The sequence below is a fragment of the Kryptolebias marmoratus genome, linkage group LG11 (genome assembly GCF_001649575.2).
Source record: "Kryptolebias marmoratus isolate JLee-2015 linkage group LG11, ASM164957v2, whole genome shotgun sequence".
In the NCBI taxonomy this organism is placed as follows: Eukaryota; Metazoa; Chordata; class Actinopteri; order Cyprinodontiformes; family Rivulidae; genus Kryptolebias; species Kryptolebias marmoratus.
The window spans coordinates 17,713,544-17,728,970 of NC_051440.1; the positions used below are offsets into that span (position 1 = coordinate 17,713,544).

Here is a 15,427-nt window from a genome sequence, read left to right on the forward strand (position 1 = left end):
GGGGGGGGGGGGGGGGGGGGGGGGAGTCCCACTTCTTGAACGACCCGCTTCACAGGCATTTAGGACGCTCTCTGTGTGCATGTGTGCGTGGGTAAATATGCATGCTTGTTTGCTTAGCGAGGAACAGAAAAGGAACCAAGCTGTATTAGTCTGATTGATTGGATTATGAAATGAAATGAGGGAAATCAGCTTTGTTTGTTAGTGACCGCCACCCATTCACACTCTTCAGTTAGCAGATAGTTGGTTTCAGTTCTGATGCAGTAAAAGACAAAACAAAGAAGAACAAAACATGAGCAACGGCAACTTCCACAGGGCAAAAATAAGAACATTAATAATCAAAAACATGTGGAACAAAGGAAATAAATCAGTTCATTTACACAATCAGAGGAAGGAGCATGGCCCATGACCAAAAACACTTTCTCATGTGTGTTAGGTGGCCCTCCTTGTCACTTGGGGTTAGGTCTATGAAAGCTGAACTTTTATATGCATTACTGACGTGAAAAAATATATTTAACCTATTAGATGAAAGTGTTCAAATGCTGATTAAAGCTATCATGAAAGAAATGTAAATAAAACTGAAAAGGGAAGCAAAAGTGTGCACAGTTAAACTGATGCAAAAGATGGAAAAACACTGATCAGTTCACAAAAAGACAAACCAACCAGGGAGAATTTCAGGGGGAAAACAAGAGAGAAGGAGATGACAAGTTAGGGACAAAAGCCAGTCAAAGCAGAGGACAGGCCTGGGTCAATACTCACAGCACAGACTGCTGACACGGCACTGCTCAACACACACATGCAAAGACATGTACACACACTTTTCCACATGCACATCCACACACAAAACATCAAACAAATCAGTCAACCAATGTCAAAAATTCAGCAGGAAGATTTAAAGTGTGAAAAACATAAGAGAAAAGTGTTAAAAAAACATGAGAAAGTTAGATGGTTAATGAGCTCCTACAGACTGAAGCAAATCTTCCTTCTTTAAGTAACTTGAAGGTAAAAATAAACAAAGATTTTGCTCAATGACGTTCCTTGTGAATCACGTTTTTCTAACCAGAATAACAAAATTTCACTGAAATCTACAGAAACTCTCAACACTTTAAACGGCCAGTTTATCTAAGATACTAAAACAATATAATAAAACATGATCTCATCAATTCATGTTGGTTTCCAGCTTTGCAGTTTTAGTGTTTTGTGCATTTACACATTTATTGTTTTGAAATAGCTCCATTAAAAATGGACATGAACGCAGATAAACACAATAGATGATGCGTTAACAGGTTAATGTGATAGCATGCTATTTATATTATTTTAACAAAACACAACTCTGTTGCAGACACAGTCACACAATGATGATAGAAACTGTTCAAATGAAAGTTTACTCAAATACACTGTCATGTTTGGTTGTCTAATTGCAGATGCACCTATTTGGGTTGAAAATCTAGTCCTCGTTTTCCCAAAAGACTTGGCAGCCAGAGAGAGGAAAAAAAACTGCAGAGTGAAATTGAGGTTTATCGGGAACCAATTTAGACACCTACGGTGTCATTTTTCCATAGTCATTACGTTGTGCAAACAACATTTACTTCATAATGACAAGTTAATGAAAAGTCCTTGTCTGTTGTACCTTTAATTAGCTGATGAGCACATGTAATGATAACTAATTAATCAATTCTTCTAAGATAGATCAAATAAATGTCAGGTGTGAATGGACAGATGGAAGGGCTGTTGAAATCACCTTAGTCTTGGGGAACCGAAGATCAACATTTCAACACCTATTAAAAGCTGGAAAATTAACCAATAAAGTCCAAAAAAGTGCAGGAGTCCTTTGCATACAAAATTATATTTTAAAACTTGCAAATTATCTCTAATAAAGTAAGCCTGTGATCATTTTTTTCTTGTTCATTTTGCTGTGAGTGTGTCTGTGTTTCCCTATGTGTGTTTGTGTGCAAGCTTCTGGTAAAAGAGAGGTCCATGATAGGGGCCTCTCCATCTTTGAAATGAATTAGCGTGTTGTGCCTTATTGAGTGAGGCTCAGTGTTTAAGTGAAACTGATGAGAGATGTGTGTGCAACGACGACTGGCCTATAAGTATGTGGCTGAGGTCACAGGTTAATCCTTATTGATTTACTCCACCGTCTGCATACAGCCGCACAGGAAGACAGGAGAGGAGAGGCCTGCTTCTCCCGCTATCAGACAGAACAAATGCAGGATAAAAATCACTGTCACACACACTTTTACTTTCATACACACACACAGGCACACAAACTATGTTAGAAGATGCTAAAGAGGGTAAGGACAAGAAAATTAAGTATCATTTAATCTCCAAATAGGTTGTTAAACACCCTCTACCTAGACAGTCTGAAGCATCAATATGAGATATGATCATTTGCTTCATTTACATGTGTTCGTACTATCAAGAGCACTTTTCCTTATTAAAAAAATCCAATACGAGGGAGTATTTCTGGAAAACTGGTTTCATTAAAAGAAAAAAAAAATATGCATAGGCATTCATCATTGTGGTGACAAATTTAAACACTACCTACAAATCTAAAATCACAGCAACCGCTAACAGACCACCAAGAGAAACCCAAATAACACCTAAGCCAAGCTGTATTTATTAACAATCTCATCCCACAGGAAGACAGGTGAAATATTACATTAATATGAACAACTATTAATAATAGCCTCTCCCCCCCCCCCTCCCTCTCCCCCAACTCTTACCCCATCACTCCTCCTCTCTCCATCTCTATCTCCCCCCACCCACTCCCCTCTCTGTCTCTGTGCCTCTAATCCTATCATGCGGGCAATAAGTGTATGCACCATGAGCACATTTAATTTCTGCGGTTGGTTTTCAGCGAGCCCAGAGGTGAGCCTTAATAAGGATCAATGGCACTTTATCTGGGACAGCACCCACTTCACAGCATGCAAATTACACAGCAACCCTTAAAAAAAAGAAATGGATTTAATTAAAAAATGTAGAACCACGGGCTCTGGAAATTCAATTAAAGGATTTATGCAAAGGTTGGCTAGCTTTTTGTGTTGCAGTTCCTGCTTATATAATGAGCTTTTCATATTAAAAATCAATAGGTAATCTAGGCTAGGGGATCGGCTGCTTATGTACATTTTTGAAATCAATTTGAAAAATAGTCCATCAGCTCTGTGTCACAACAAAGAAGGGAGGGGGTGGTTTGTGTGTGTATGTGTGTGTGTGTGTGTGTGTGGAGTTGTGAGGGTCAGTGGCAAGAAAGCAGTGCTGGTGGACGGGTGATAGAGGGGTGATGGGCTGCGTTTTTCTTCCCTCTGAGGGTTACGGGAGTAAAGCTTGGGAGCTCCAAAGGTAAGAGGGATGGAGGTTGGAGGAGGTGATGGGAAACAGTGAAGGGTAAGTGGGTACGGATGTCTCTTTGGCCAGGTCACTTTCTGGCTCTTTGGCCTGTTCAGATCCCTTCCATTACCTTGGCAATAAGGGTCTTGCTGGTTCTGACCTGTGGCTCTGGGGTAATTTAGCCTAGCCCCAACTCAGACTCTATCCAGAATCAGACAACCCCGGCTGGGGAGACATCCTAATGGCTTCCCTGAGGTGTTTAGAGCTGGTGGAGCTGAAGCTTTAAATTACATATCTTTTGTTACGGCCTGTGACAGAATGATGTGTCACAGACGGGGACGTGCAAGCTGTTTATGTAAAGACAAAGAACATCATTTTTCAGAACAAGCACCTACTTAAAATAGGAACTTCACAAAGTTTGCTGAAAAATTACTTTCTTTCCTCTTCAACGTCATCCATTCTCAGCAGGGATATTGTTCAAGTCTCCTTCACACTCATGTTGTATAACTGTACGCAGGCACGAGGGATGGATGACTGACTGCATACAGTAGCAGACTGTCAGCATTTGATTGGTTCTTTATTGATCCAGACACGCTTTCCATCACATCAACTCATCCACAATAAACCATTTACACAGTTTCCCTGTGCAATGGACCATATAACCAGGCCTCAGGCCATCTTTGTACACCGACTCTATGTGTGTGTGTTTGTGGCTCTCTCTGTGTGTGTGAGTGTTTGAGCATGTGTGTTTTCTTAATGAAATGGTATCTCTGTAGACAATAATCCCAGTAACAGGATTGGGCAGAAACACACATGTCAATACAGCCAAATAGGATTGTGTGCTTTTATCCATCCTCTTACAAACGCAGCTTTCTTTGCTTATGTCCGCCTGTTTCTATCCCTCTATATCTCAGTCTTCTCCATACATTGCGGAGCAGCACAGCAGGAAATGTCTGCCAGGAATGTCTCATTAATATTTTCTGGTTCCTCAAAAGTGATCTGAAACACGGCCGCTTAAGGAAATCTGCGAATCATCAGAGAGGTTCCTCGATCGGCATAATATGTAATAATCTGTCTGCACCACAGAGGAGAAACCTACACCATGTTTGCAGACAGGCTAGGGTTGACCCCCTCCTGTGTAGCTCCTAATCATCCGAAAGGACTCTATTACAACGCCCTGGCAGCTCATCGAACCCCAAAGAGGAAAAGAGGAAGGCTGGTGGGGAGATTGGGACCTCTGCTCCTTTTTTGTTTCCACATGGCTGAACAGCACACACACACACACGGAGCAAAGGTGTGAGGCAGAGTTTTTGCGTCTGTGGGTAAGATGGAGCATCTGACCTTATGTCTGTCTGCAGGAGGGGGAACTGATAGCGGAGTAACAGTGGCTGCTGTGCTTCACTGTACGTCTGTCATACAGAATGGTAATGCTGATGTCTCACTCGCGGGAGCTGTCTCTGGGTTTAACCCCTGAGGTGCAGGACTGAGCTCCTGATCACAGTGAGAAATGCTCAGAGGAGGAAGTCCCGCATCTCCAGCCTGAACCGCTGTTTCTCCAAGGCAGCCCTGTCTGCTGGTGCCTGGTCAAAAGTTCAGTCCGTGCATATGTAAAAAGGTGGCTGGGTGCCCGAGGCAGGATCCTGGGTGAAATAATCACACTAAAACAATAGGAAGCATGGGACAAGGCAGGAGAGCTGATGAAACCAGCCCCTAGGGGGTTCTTTGGTGTCGCACTGGACCTCTTAGGTGTGTGCCTAACACCTCCCCTCTCTCTCTATCTATTACAGAATATGATGAGCTACTGAAGCCACTGCCCACACAGATCTTCATGCTGCTCAGCATTATCTGTGCCTATAGTTAAAGTATAGATTTGATGAGTGTAGGCTGAGGCCAGCTGCTTGGAGCCTGAGGGTACACTGATCTTGAGGGAGCAATCAGTCAGTCAACAAAATGTCACCGGGTCAGCGATCCAGCACGGCAGCATGGCAACATGGCAACAACTTCAACTGCAACAGTCACTGAAATTTATTATGTGGTGTTTAAATGTGAGTCCAGACTTTTGGTTCAAAGTGCACGCAACATTCGTGATCTAAAAGACTTTGAGATCCAATAAATCTTGCAACAAACCCATTTTGAATGTTAAATTGCTGCTACAAAACTGCAAAGCTAACTTTTTTTTCCTTTCTTATTCTTTTATTTTTTTTTTTCCTCATTCTCACACATGACTGCAGGCCAGAGATCCTTGAATACTGATAGTCACACCAAAGGACACAAGGAAAACTCCCACTCTAAACACACTGAATAAAAAAAACAAGCGTAAAGGCCTGGATGCACAATTTGTGATAAGCAGATCAAGGGACAGGGAGGAGAACATGATGTTAGTGAGAGATAGTTTGGCTGATTAAAGATGTCATGGCTCTTTATAGATGTCTTTTTCAACTCAGCAAAATGATATCAGCTCTCTACATCTGCAGAAGAGTGGGTTGTGCTCCTTGCAAATAGAGAAGTTTCTTTTTTGTACAAAACAGAACACAAATAACTTAAAATTTAGGGAAGTCAAAACGTTGGTCGTGTTTGTACAAAATAAAAAGTCCAAAAGACAAATTGGAGTGTTAAAACTAAAAAGATAATAAAATAATAGGGCTAAATTAATTTTAAAAAATCATCTCTGGAGCAAATCAAAGATTTAGAACCACTCCAGGTGTTTCAGTTCTCCCAACATTGTGAATTTGTGGGCTTCTATCTTCATGCATGTCTATCTGTGCAGAAGAACTGTGTATATATATCAGTCTACCTGTGCTCCTATAAATCAAACCTTGTGTTTTAAATGAGAGGCTGGTTATTTGCGCAAGAACACACATGGGGGCTTTGTGATTGTTTTTTGGAGTCGACATTCTGCTTATGTTTGCATCCCAGAACAATCTCCACGGATCCCGCAAGCGTACGCAAGCAATTAAAGCGATACCATCTTCATATCCCTGCAACCAATAACTGAAATAATATCACTGTTTTATTAAGCCCTTAATGTGGGGGCAGAAGCAGTGAGGAGTGGGATTTTAAAGAGGATACATTTTAGGGGCCTTATCAACCCCAGATTTAAATAAGAGCAAATGTTCAGCTTAAGGGTGTGCCGGTGTATCTGCGTGTGCGAGTCTGTGTGTGGCCTCTGTCAGACATGAATTTTTAGCTAATCGCTGTGTCAGCACACCAGAATTTAATTACTAGCTCTACTTTTGTCCTTTAATATTTACTAACATCTACACTACGTTTAATTAACGAGACGTAGAAAAGCCACTACCACACTCTGGAGGAAAAGAAAGCTTGGTTAATTGCGTCTGCGTGCACAATTTCAAAATGTTAGCTCCCTTTTCTTAGACACACAAAGAACACAGGAGTCACAGCTACTGAATCATGTTATACAGGGTATATCTAGCAAAGTTTGGAGCCTCTGAAATTCACAAAGGCCAAATCTGAAGAATGTAACAAGAGTTAGGAAAATGTTAGGCTAAAGAAGGAGGAGGACAACGTAAAGATTTTATGGCAAAAAATAGTCAAAGAAATGATCAGCTTGGCATTTTGCGCTGAGGAGCGGTTCCCCTCATCTCTCATTCAATGACAAAAGGCAGAAAGACAAATGACGGCCCGAGGCCTTGCGTCTGTCAAACATGATGGATCAGAACAACGCTTCACTAAAACTCCACCACGCTGCCTTTCAACACATCACATTTTCACTTCAGTGCAAACACCAAACTTATAAAGTATGAAGAACAGCTAATGGAAAGATGTAATTGTCAAACTAAAGAATATATCAGAAGGCTGTGAAGCCTAAAGGGTAGAGTGTTGCTATCCATTGAAAACTCTTAAGTTAGTACAATGCACACCAAGATTAATCATAGTGTTGAATCTTGCTTTGATAGGTCTAGTTGATAGGAACAGATGCAAATACACTGATAAGATTAAAACATTGCCAAATTGTAACTCACATCCAAAGTCTGATAAAATGTTACCCTTAGAAGCTTCACACATTTGTTATGAAAACTGTCCCACACATTCACACAAATCATGCAAACCTTTACTGCGTACTAATACTGGAAACATCACTAGTTGGTATCATTGTAAGAGTAAAGAAAAGTCCACCATGTTCTTTCCAACTCTGGGATGTTAATGTATGTTCGATCACAACCTTGTTTCCAATCACCTAACAAAAGTTTCTTTTAAGGTTTTCAGCAGCATAGCATTGGTTAACACTAAGCAATCATTGAGCTTGTTCAATTAAAAACTTGCTCAAAATTATTTTTCCTGATATTTCACATTATACAAAAGTCACAGGTTGTTTGTTGTTTGTGGTCCATGTTTGTAGTTAATGTTAGAGAAGAAAAAAAGAGAAACTGTTAATATGCATACTTTTGTATATATGTTTGTATTTATTGCAAATCACACCATCCCTGCACAACAGCATTACACATCAATGACTTTCCTCATATCATGTAGGCTTAGTTTGAGATAGGGCAGGGTTTTTTCTGACAGAGCTGGTTTGTGGGGGGTTTTGAAAAATCCCTGCAAAAACTGGAAAATCCAAAAAACTCCTACAAAGTAAAAAAGTAAAAGCCTTTGTGCTATAGTTTCATTCTGAAGACAACGCTTCAGTATACAACTGTATTTCCTGTAACGGTTGCAGCTCCTTCCTTCAGCATATAATGACCCTACCAGGAGCTCTTGACCCAAAAAACACAAAACTCCCAGAAGCGCAGAGGTCCAGTTACTCCAACAACCATCCCGGTGAAGTGTCAATTTTCTGAGGGGATCTAGTTTTACAGCTACTTCTAAATTAAAGTTGTAATGTCATAAAAAAAGAAAAAAAACAGGTCCCCCTTGGCATGACAGCTAAAGTCTTTTATTTTAGTGTCTCAAAAGAACATCTTAAGACATAGTAAGTTTGATGTATCTATGCTTTTAGACAAGTCTTTGCAAAACAAGCTTGAAAATGACACTGAAAGTCTTCAGATTTTTCAGGTTGATATGTCCCATGGCAATAAAACATTTTTGACAAAAAAAATATTGTGGTACGAGAGCATAGGTTATGCTGTGCATTTACTGAAAAACAGTAGCCAAGATCCACTGGATCTGTTAAATCGTCTGAGAGAAAAGAACTGTCTCTCTGAGTTAAATAAACAGTCACAGGAGGAAGAGGAAAACAAACCACAGAATAGCTCTATCTATGAACGCAGAGTATCACCCTGAGGACACTGTAGATCAACCCCCTCTCTATCCTGTTCCTGTTCTTGTTCTTGCTACCAAGAATGTGCCAAAACAAATACAAGCTCAGTGAGACCTGCATCAAAGTCACCAAAAGTCACAGTGGTGGATTCTGCAGGCCTTTGGTCAAGCTGTTCTACAGTTTGTGCAGACACACAGTGACTAAACACTTTTTTTTCCTATTCAAACTTGTTTTCTTACCAGAGACTTGGTGAAAGGTCTGGCCAGCGTGAAGAGAAAGGTCATCAGCCACCAGCTCCTGTGAATGGAAGTGTAGATCATGTTCCCAGGATGTACTGCGTTGGAGGTCACGCCATGGGGTGAAAGACGCCGGTGGAGCTCGTTGCTGAAGAGGATGTTGCAGAGTTTAGCGCGGTTGTACGCCAGCATGGACCAGTACTCCTTCTTTGGGGGGGACAGCAAGGCCAAATCCACCTTTCCACACGAGTCTAACAGGTCTGTGAACCTGAAAGGTAGTTCACATTAAGGTGTGTGAGTCTAGATTCTGGTTTCGGCCTCTGTGAAGGCTTTCTGACAGCAGATGTGTGGTACCGGCTGCATACAAATCAAAGACGTGACATGATGTTCTTTAATTGCCTGCAACAGAGCTGTTAAACTCCAGATGTTTGACAAGGCCCCTTAAACATTACACTACTCGTGTTATTATGCAGTCACACCACATCACAACACGTGGACACAAAAACTGCACTGTGTGTGTTGCGTGTGTGTTTGAGAGAGAGAGGGGAGATCAGCTCCGAACCAGTGCAACACATTCTACATATTAATCCAGTCATTAGAAAACAACCAATCAAAGTGTCACCTGGTTTCCTTGTTGTGATTTTACAAGCTCGCTGCCTCTTGTTTACTGTCGCCTTCCGCAACATCCTTGCTTGGCTAAATTACAACATCTGCAGGCTTTTCATTTCATGTGCTGCAACTTCATAACTACTTTAGCAAGTAGAGGTTGATAAATCAATTGCCTGAGCACCAACAGAGGGGTTTTTTCCCCCCTGACGATTTGCTTTCACAATATCTTGAACTTGTTTCTAGTTACATTTAAATGAGACTTTGCAGTCAGTGTAACAGATATTTTGGTGGCAATCCTTTTACAGTGCACATAAAAGTACAATGCCAGTGCTTCAGCTTAGATCTATTAGAGGTAATTTCATTAAGGCTATTATCCATCTTTGTTTGACCAAATTCGATGCAGTACAGACTAAAGCAAACTGGTATTTGGTCACAGTAATTCCACAGTAAGCCCCCGTGGTGAAAGCTGATAACATGTCCAACCATTACTCGAATGTCCACCTTACCCATTCCTGTCCCTCACAGGTCAATGATTTACCAGAGGACAAGGAGCTTAGGGAATACAATATGCTTCTAGGTCAGGGGTCACACACTGCCTGTGAGGGGAAGCTAAGTGAATAAACGGGAAATCGGCAGAAACTGTAAATAACACAAACAAAAAAAAGGAGCAACATCAGTGGATGCAATATAAGTCTGGAATGAGGTGGACAGAATGGAAGATGTAATGTGAGATATTGTCTAAAATTCCTCTTTCTTCCTCTTCTTCTAGTCTGCGTTAGTGTAACTAACTCGCTCTGGTCCTGCTTAAGCTCCCTTTGAAGGAGTTAAAGCCACTGCTGATTGTAGAGTGAGGAGGGAAGGTGAGGATATGTGTTAGGATGGAAGAAAAGGAGAAAGCAAGCTGTGGCACAAAGACTGAGGCAATTTGTACAATTTATTGAGATTTTACTGGCTCTAATAGAACCTATACCTGACAGGGCACTACCAGAAATTGTCTTGTGCAAGTCTTCAATCAAATAAATGTTTACAGTACACTTTTTCTACACTTAAATCTAAATTTATTTATTTATTTGTTTTATTACTGCATGCACAATGAGTCTGAGCCCAAGTGAATCTGAGTGTCCAACTGCCACTCTTAATCTTTCATGTATGGTATTTTGTGTAACATAGCTCATACGAGGGCTCCTGTAATGATGGTGCAGCTTGATTTGCTAGAATGACTCTGTGTATGCTCCCTTATTCTCAGGTCACTCTCCAGAGCTCCAATCAATCACTGCTTGGCCGTCTGACTGACTGAAGCCAGAATCAATGCTGCACACAGACAGAGACTGACTCTGAAACACATGGCGCAGGGCTTTGAGCTCACAGATCACTGCAAGACACTGTGCCATACAGTATGAAAAACACAAGCCTGTAGAGCGGAGTTGCTTAACAAAAAAAAAAAGACAGATTTAAAGAACAATAGATGAGGGGAAAACGAAGAGAGAAAGAGGCTGAGTCAGGGGGTCAGACAGAAAAGAGCAGATACTTGATCAAAGTAAATTTTAGCTGATAAGTCCATCCATCATGCTGATGATACGTTTGATTCGTAGTGACAGCGTGTTGAAGGAAATGAGTTTCAGTGAGTGAGGCTGTCATGTTTGACAATACACAGTAAGTCTTATCTGTCAATTCTGTCCTTAAAACTAGCCAGTGTGGTGCTTATAACAGCAAGTTGAAGGGCTGGAAACCAGACAGGGTAGTTTTGAAACAAATACTGCTTAAAATCTACCGATGTGATGTTAGTATGGCCAAACTGTGAAAGACTGCAATGTAATGTTTTACATTCAGCAATGTCTGATTCCCATTCTGCAGCCTATGTACAGAATTTGTACTGTATGTACAATCAGAGGACAGAATTGAGGGTTACATGAACAAACCTCCTCTGTCATGATTCACAGGTGTGATAAAATGCTTTTACTTTTTTCCAACATGTTCTCTCTTAATGTTTTGTGTCATATGTCAACAACACAAAGGTTCTGTCATTTGTTTTTGGCTCTGCAAAAAATTTGGTGAAACTGTCCAAATGTGTGTGTGAAAAATCTAACAATAAAGAGTGTGAAAAATGTTTTACATCTGCAGATGTTTGTGTATAAGGCAGTTCCATAGAACATTTTTAAATTCATTAATTAAGGACAATAATTTAGAAAAATTATAGACACACCTTTTAAAAATTACTTAGGATGATAAGCTGTCAGTCTAAAAAAAATCTTCAATATAATTAGCTCTTTTGTCTGGTAAACCCTTGTTTTATGAGTTTTTTCTTAAAACCGTTTAGATACACAGATGCAAAACAAAGCATCCTCTCTGTAGTTACTCGGGCTTACCTGTGGGACTCTGAGGATACAACCACGACCCGAGCAGGAGCTGAACGACGCAGGACGTCCTGCAGGCTCTGCACGAGGAGGAAGTGACCAAGGTGGCAGACCTGGAAGGTGGACTCTAGGCCATCTTCAGTCAGGGTCCAGGGCTGAGTGCACACTGCTGCATTACACACTAGAATGTGCAGGGGTCTACAGCAAGAAAAGACACAAAATACAGAAAATGGATAATTATATAGTGAAAATAATCACACTGTAAAAACATAGATATATTTTTACCCTAATATGATGCAGAACAGACAGCAAGAAGAGAAAACAGAAAGGTAGATTTTAGAGGCCTATAGAGACAGAGCATCAGTAATGCTGATATAATACTGAGGTTTATATTAAAACTCCCTTTGGTGCACAAGTACCACAGATACTAAATACAGCTGGCAAGAATCCAAGAACAGCAACACGATGGAAACCAATCTCAAATCATTTAAACACACTGGTGGTGGAAGTAATGGGTGATGATACTGTGTAAGTACTCTAAGTAACCAAATCCACCACTAGAGAAGGCCAAACAAATCAAGTAAAATGCTCTCACAAGTCTTGATGTTTAAAACACTTGACTGAGAGGCCTATAAAATTGGTTTTAATAGGTCCTCACACGCGTTGGCTTTCCATTGAGCGCAAGAGTAGATCTACCTTCTCACATGGCACAGGAAAGGAGATTGCAGGATTGGTCAAGGGAGTGAGAGATCCTTGTCGGTGACAGTGACGCTCCAATGAGCTCAAAAGCACAGTAACACAGGCGAACAATCCAAACACACCCCACCAATTTTTAATTTCTTCCATTAGAATTAATTATGAGGCCGAAGGCAATTTGTGTACCCTGTGTTTAAGACTGCCTACTGGATTAATTAAAAACTGGATGCTGGAAAATTAATGTGTGAATTGTTATGCCTTTCTATAATGAGCCATCCCATGCTATTACATAGTACTGTACTGTACGATCACCTTCAGGCCTCTGAACACACTAGGTTCATTAAAGAGCACAAACCTAGGCGTGAGTCAACTTAAAGAATGCCAACCTCAGCACATAATCAACACACCAGCACTGGGGTATTTAAATTTTCATCCAAAATACAAGAAGTTGAAGAAGTCTAACTTAATGGTTTTGAGGGAAAACACACATGTAAACCGATAAAACAGTATAGAAAAGTTAAAAGTTGCTGTGATTCCATATTCTGCTGCAAAATTCTTTGATTAAAAGACAGCAAATTACATCGGCTGTTCCTGGCCCACAGTTCTGTTATCTAATAGACTGTGAAGTACCGTATCATTGTGCTACACAAGGAAAAACTCTTGGCTCAGTCCTCAGTGTGCTCACTGGGGGTTTTACAATAACACCAAGGAATGAACTCCTGACCCAAGTTTTTAACCTTGCACTAAAGCTTTTACTCTAAACTAATCTTTATTCCAGTAACCCCTCTTAGGAATTAAATGCTGTGACCTTTTTCCGTCAAGACAAAGGGGCAAATCCAGTACGTCACTCAAAGTAAATCACAAATTTATGATCAAAAAACTCGCAACTTTTCTCTGACTAGCAGAGAATTTCCCCCACACAATTCAGACGGGCCTCTGGTGAGTCTGCTTGTAATGTAAAAGGCCTGTTAATTCAACTGCCCACCAGTTAGTCCCTCTCTCATAAGCGCAGGTCTAATGAATGTCTTTAATAGGCCTATTGCTGCATACCAGAGTCCCTCTCTCCACATTAAGACCTCACACAACACTGTGAGCACTGTGCAATCTCAGCGCTGGTCAAACGAGGGTGTTAACTACCAAACAGGGAGACATCCGTTTATATATTTACTTTAAATAACCCCCATGGGTGTGACCTCTGACCTCTATGATAATGTAGGCCAGCAGGAAGAGATTGCCTGTGTGAGCAGAGCTCAGACTAGTGGTCATTAACACAGCACTTTATTGGAAAGAGGGAAACTGGAAACACACATCCAGTGTGGAAATGTGAACACCACTCATTCTGACCCATATTTAAATCTATGTACCAGAAGTAAATGATTGTAAAGTTTTAAAATAATAAACAGAAAGTGATCGTACCACAAACGGCAAATTATATGATAAGGTTTGTTTTTATTTACACTAATATTGTGCTTTAAATGAGAGCAGAATAAAAAGCAGGGAAGGGAAAAAAAAAAAGGATCAACGGTGAGAACAAATTGCACGTGTTAATTACGAACCGTTCAGTAGAAATTGTATTAGGGCTTTCTGTCAGCGGCGTCCTCCATCAATTACGTCCCAATGAAATCGCACTGCATTCAACAATATCAATATCCAGGTAATTTCATTTCAAAGGACAGGCAATTAAAGCAGAATCGGGGTCAATGGAACACAAAGCAGCGTGAAAGCCACTGACTAAAGCACTTAAAAGCAAGAGAGTGAGAAACGAGAGAACGAAAAGAAAAAGACTCTGATTACATTTCACCTGTCAATGACACGCTGCAGGAGCATTATTGTGCGCGTGTGTTTACAAACCTGTGTGTGTGCATCTGTGCACACAGAGTTGTCTGAGCACGGCTGTGGACGTATGCACATACATGTGCCTGCCGTGTGTGTGTGTGTGTGTTATGCCTGAAGACATACGTGCAGTAATAGAGTGGTGGTAGACTCAGACAGCTGCCCAGTGCCATTCACAGCTCAGAGCTCCCAGCCTCCACTCTGCTCTGTTCGCCTTCTGATGAGAATTAATGTACTCTGACGTCCCCTGGGAGTCCCCCCACTCCCCCCCCAAACAGCACGGCTAATGAAGAAATACAACCTTGCCAAAATACTGAGGTAAAGAGAGAGCGACACAGATGGAGACAACATGAGAGAGAGAGAGAGACAGAACAACTGCAGCAGATAAACAATTAGTAGAAAAGAAATAGGAGAGCAATTACAGGAACAGGAGAGTTAAAGGAATTGTGTAAGAGTTGAAGGAAAGTTTAAGAAACAGAGCAAAAGAAGCCACCATGAGGTTTGGCTGTGACCCAATACGTGTGCCCTGGATGGCCATACCCTGCCCCAGGGCTGCTACGGGCAATGACTGCCCTGCCTCTCCCCAAAGGGCTCCCTTGACACCAACACACACACACAAACACACACTTCGCTGCATGGAGACCTGCGGGGTGGATGACAGTATTCATGACCCCAAAATAGCAACTGAATGACCGACCATCGGACGCAAGACGCATCTTGTAAAAGCTGACCATAACAAAATAAGTGATAGACAGTGTTTGCCCAATGTCAAGCAAGTGGAAAAAAAAATACACACACTCACTCCTGAGGCCTCGTCCATATGGTGTCCATCAGTAGTATTTTTGTTATCCCTTCTTTATGGCACAATAACAGTGATAAATACAGAGACTAGTCAATATTAGGAGACACTGTTAATGTCCTCAGGTTTAATACCAGATAATTAATGTCTTAAATTTTGTTTTACATTTTTTACTGTATAAAAACAGAGAAATAAAAAGCTAACAAAGGACAAATGGATGCTTAGTGTTTGTTCTGAACTAAATGGAAAGTGTCATATTCTGCTGATATACATTAGAGCCACAAAACACTGTCTAGATTTATTTAAAAGATTAGTGGCCAGAGATAAACAAAATTCATATGAACTCTCTAAAATA

The 15,427-nt window shown here is 40.9% G+C and overlaps 1 protein-coding gene across 1 annotated transcript in view; it reads right to left on the reverse strand.

Annotated features, from left to right (window-relative positions):
* Positions 1–15,427, reverse strand: part of wwox (WW domain containing oxidoreductase) — a 126,607-nt gene that overhangs the window by 71,986 nt on the left and 39,194 nt on the right. Inside the window, exons 7-8 of the mRNA XM_017406043.3 lie at positions 11,757–11,942; positions 8,785–9,049 (exon numbers count right to left, since the gene is read on the reverse strand). Of these exons, the coding sequence (XP_017261532.1) occupies positions 8,785–9,049; positions 11,757–11,942 (451 nt within the window). The remainder of the gene's footprint in view (positions 1–8,784; positions 9,050–11,756; positions 11,943–15,427) is intronic.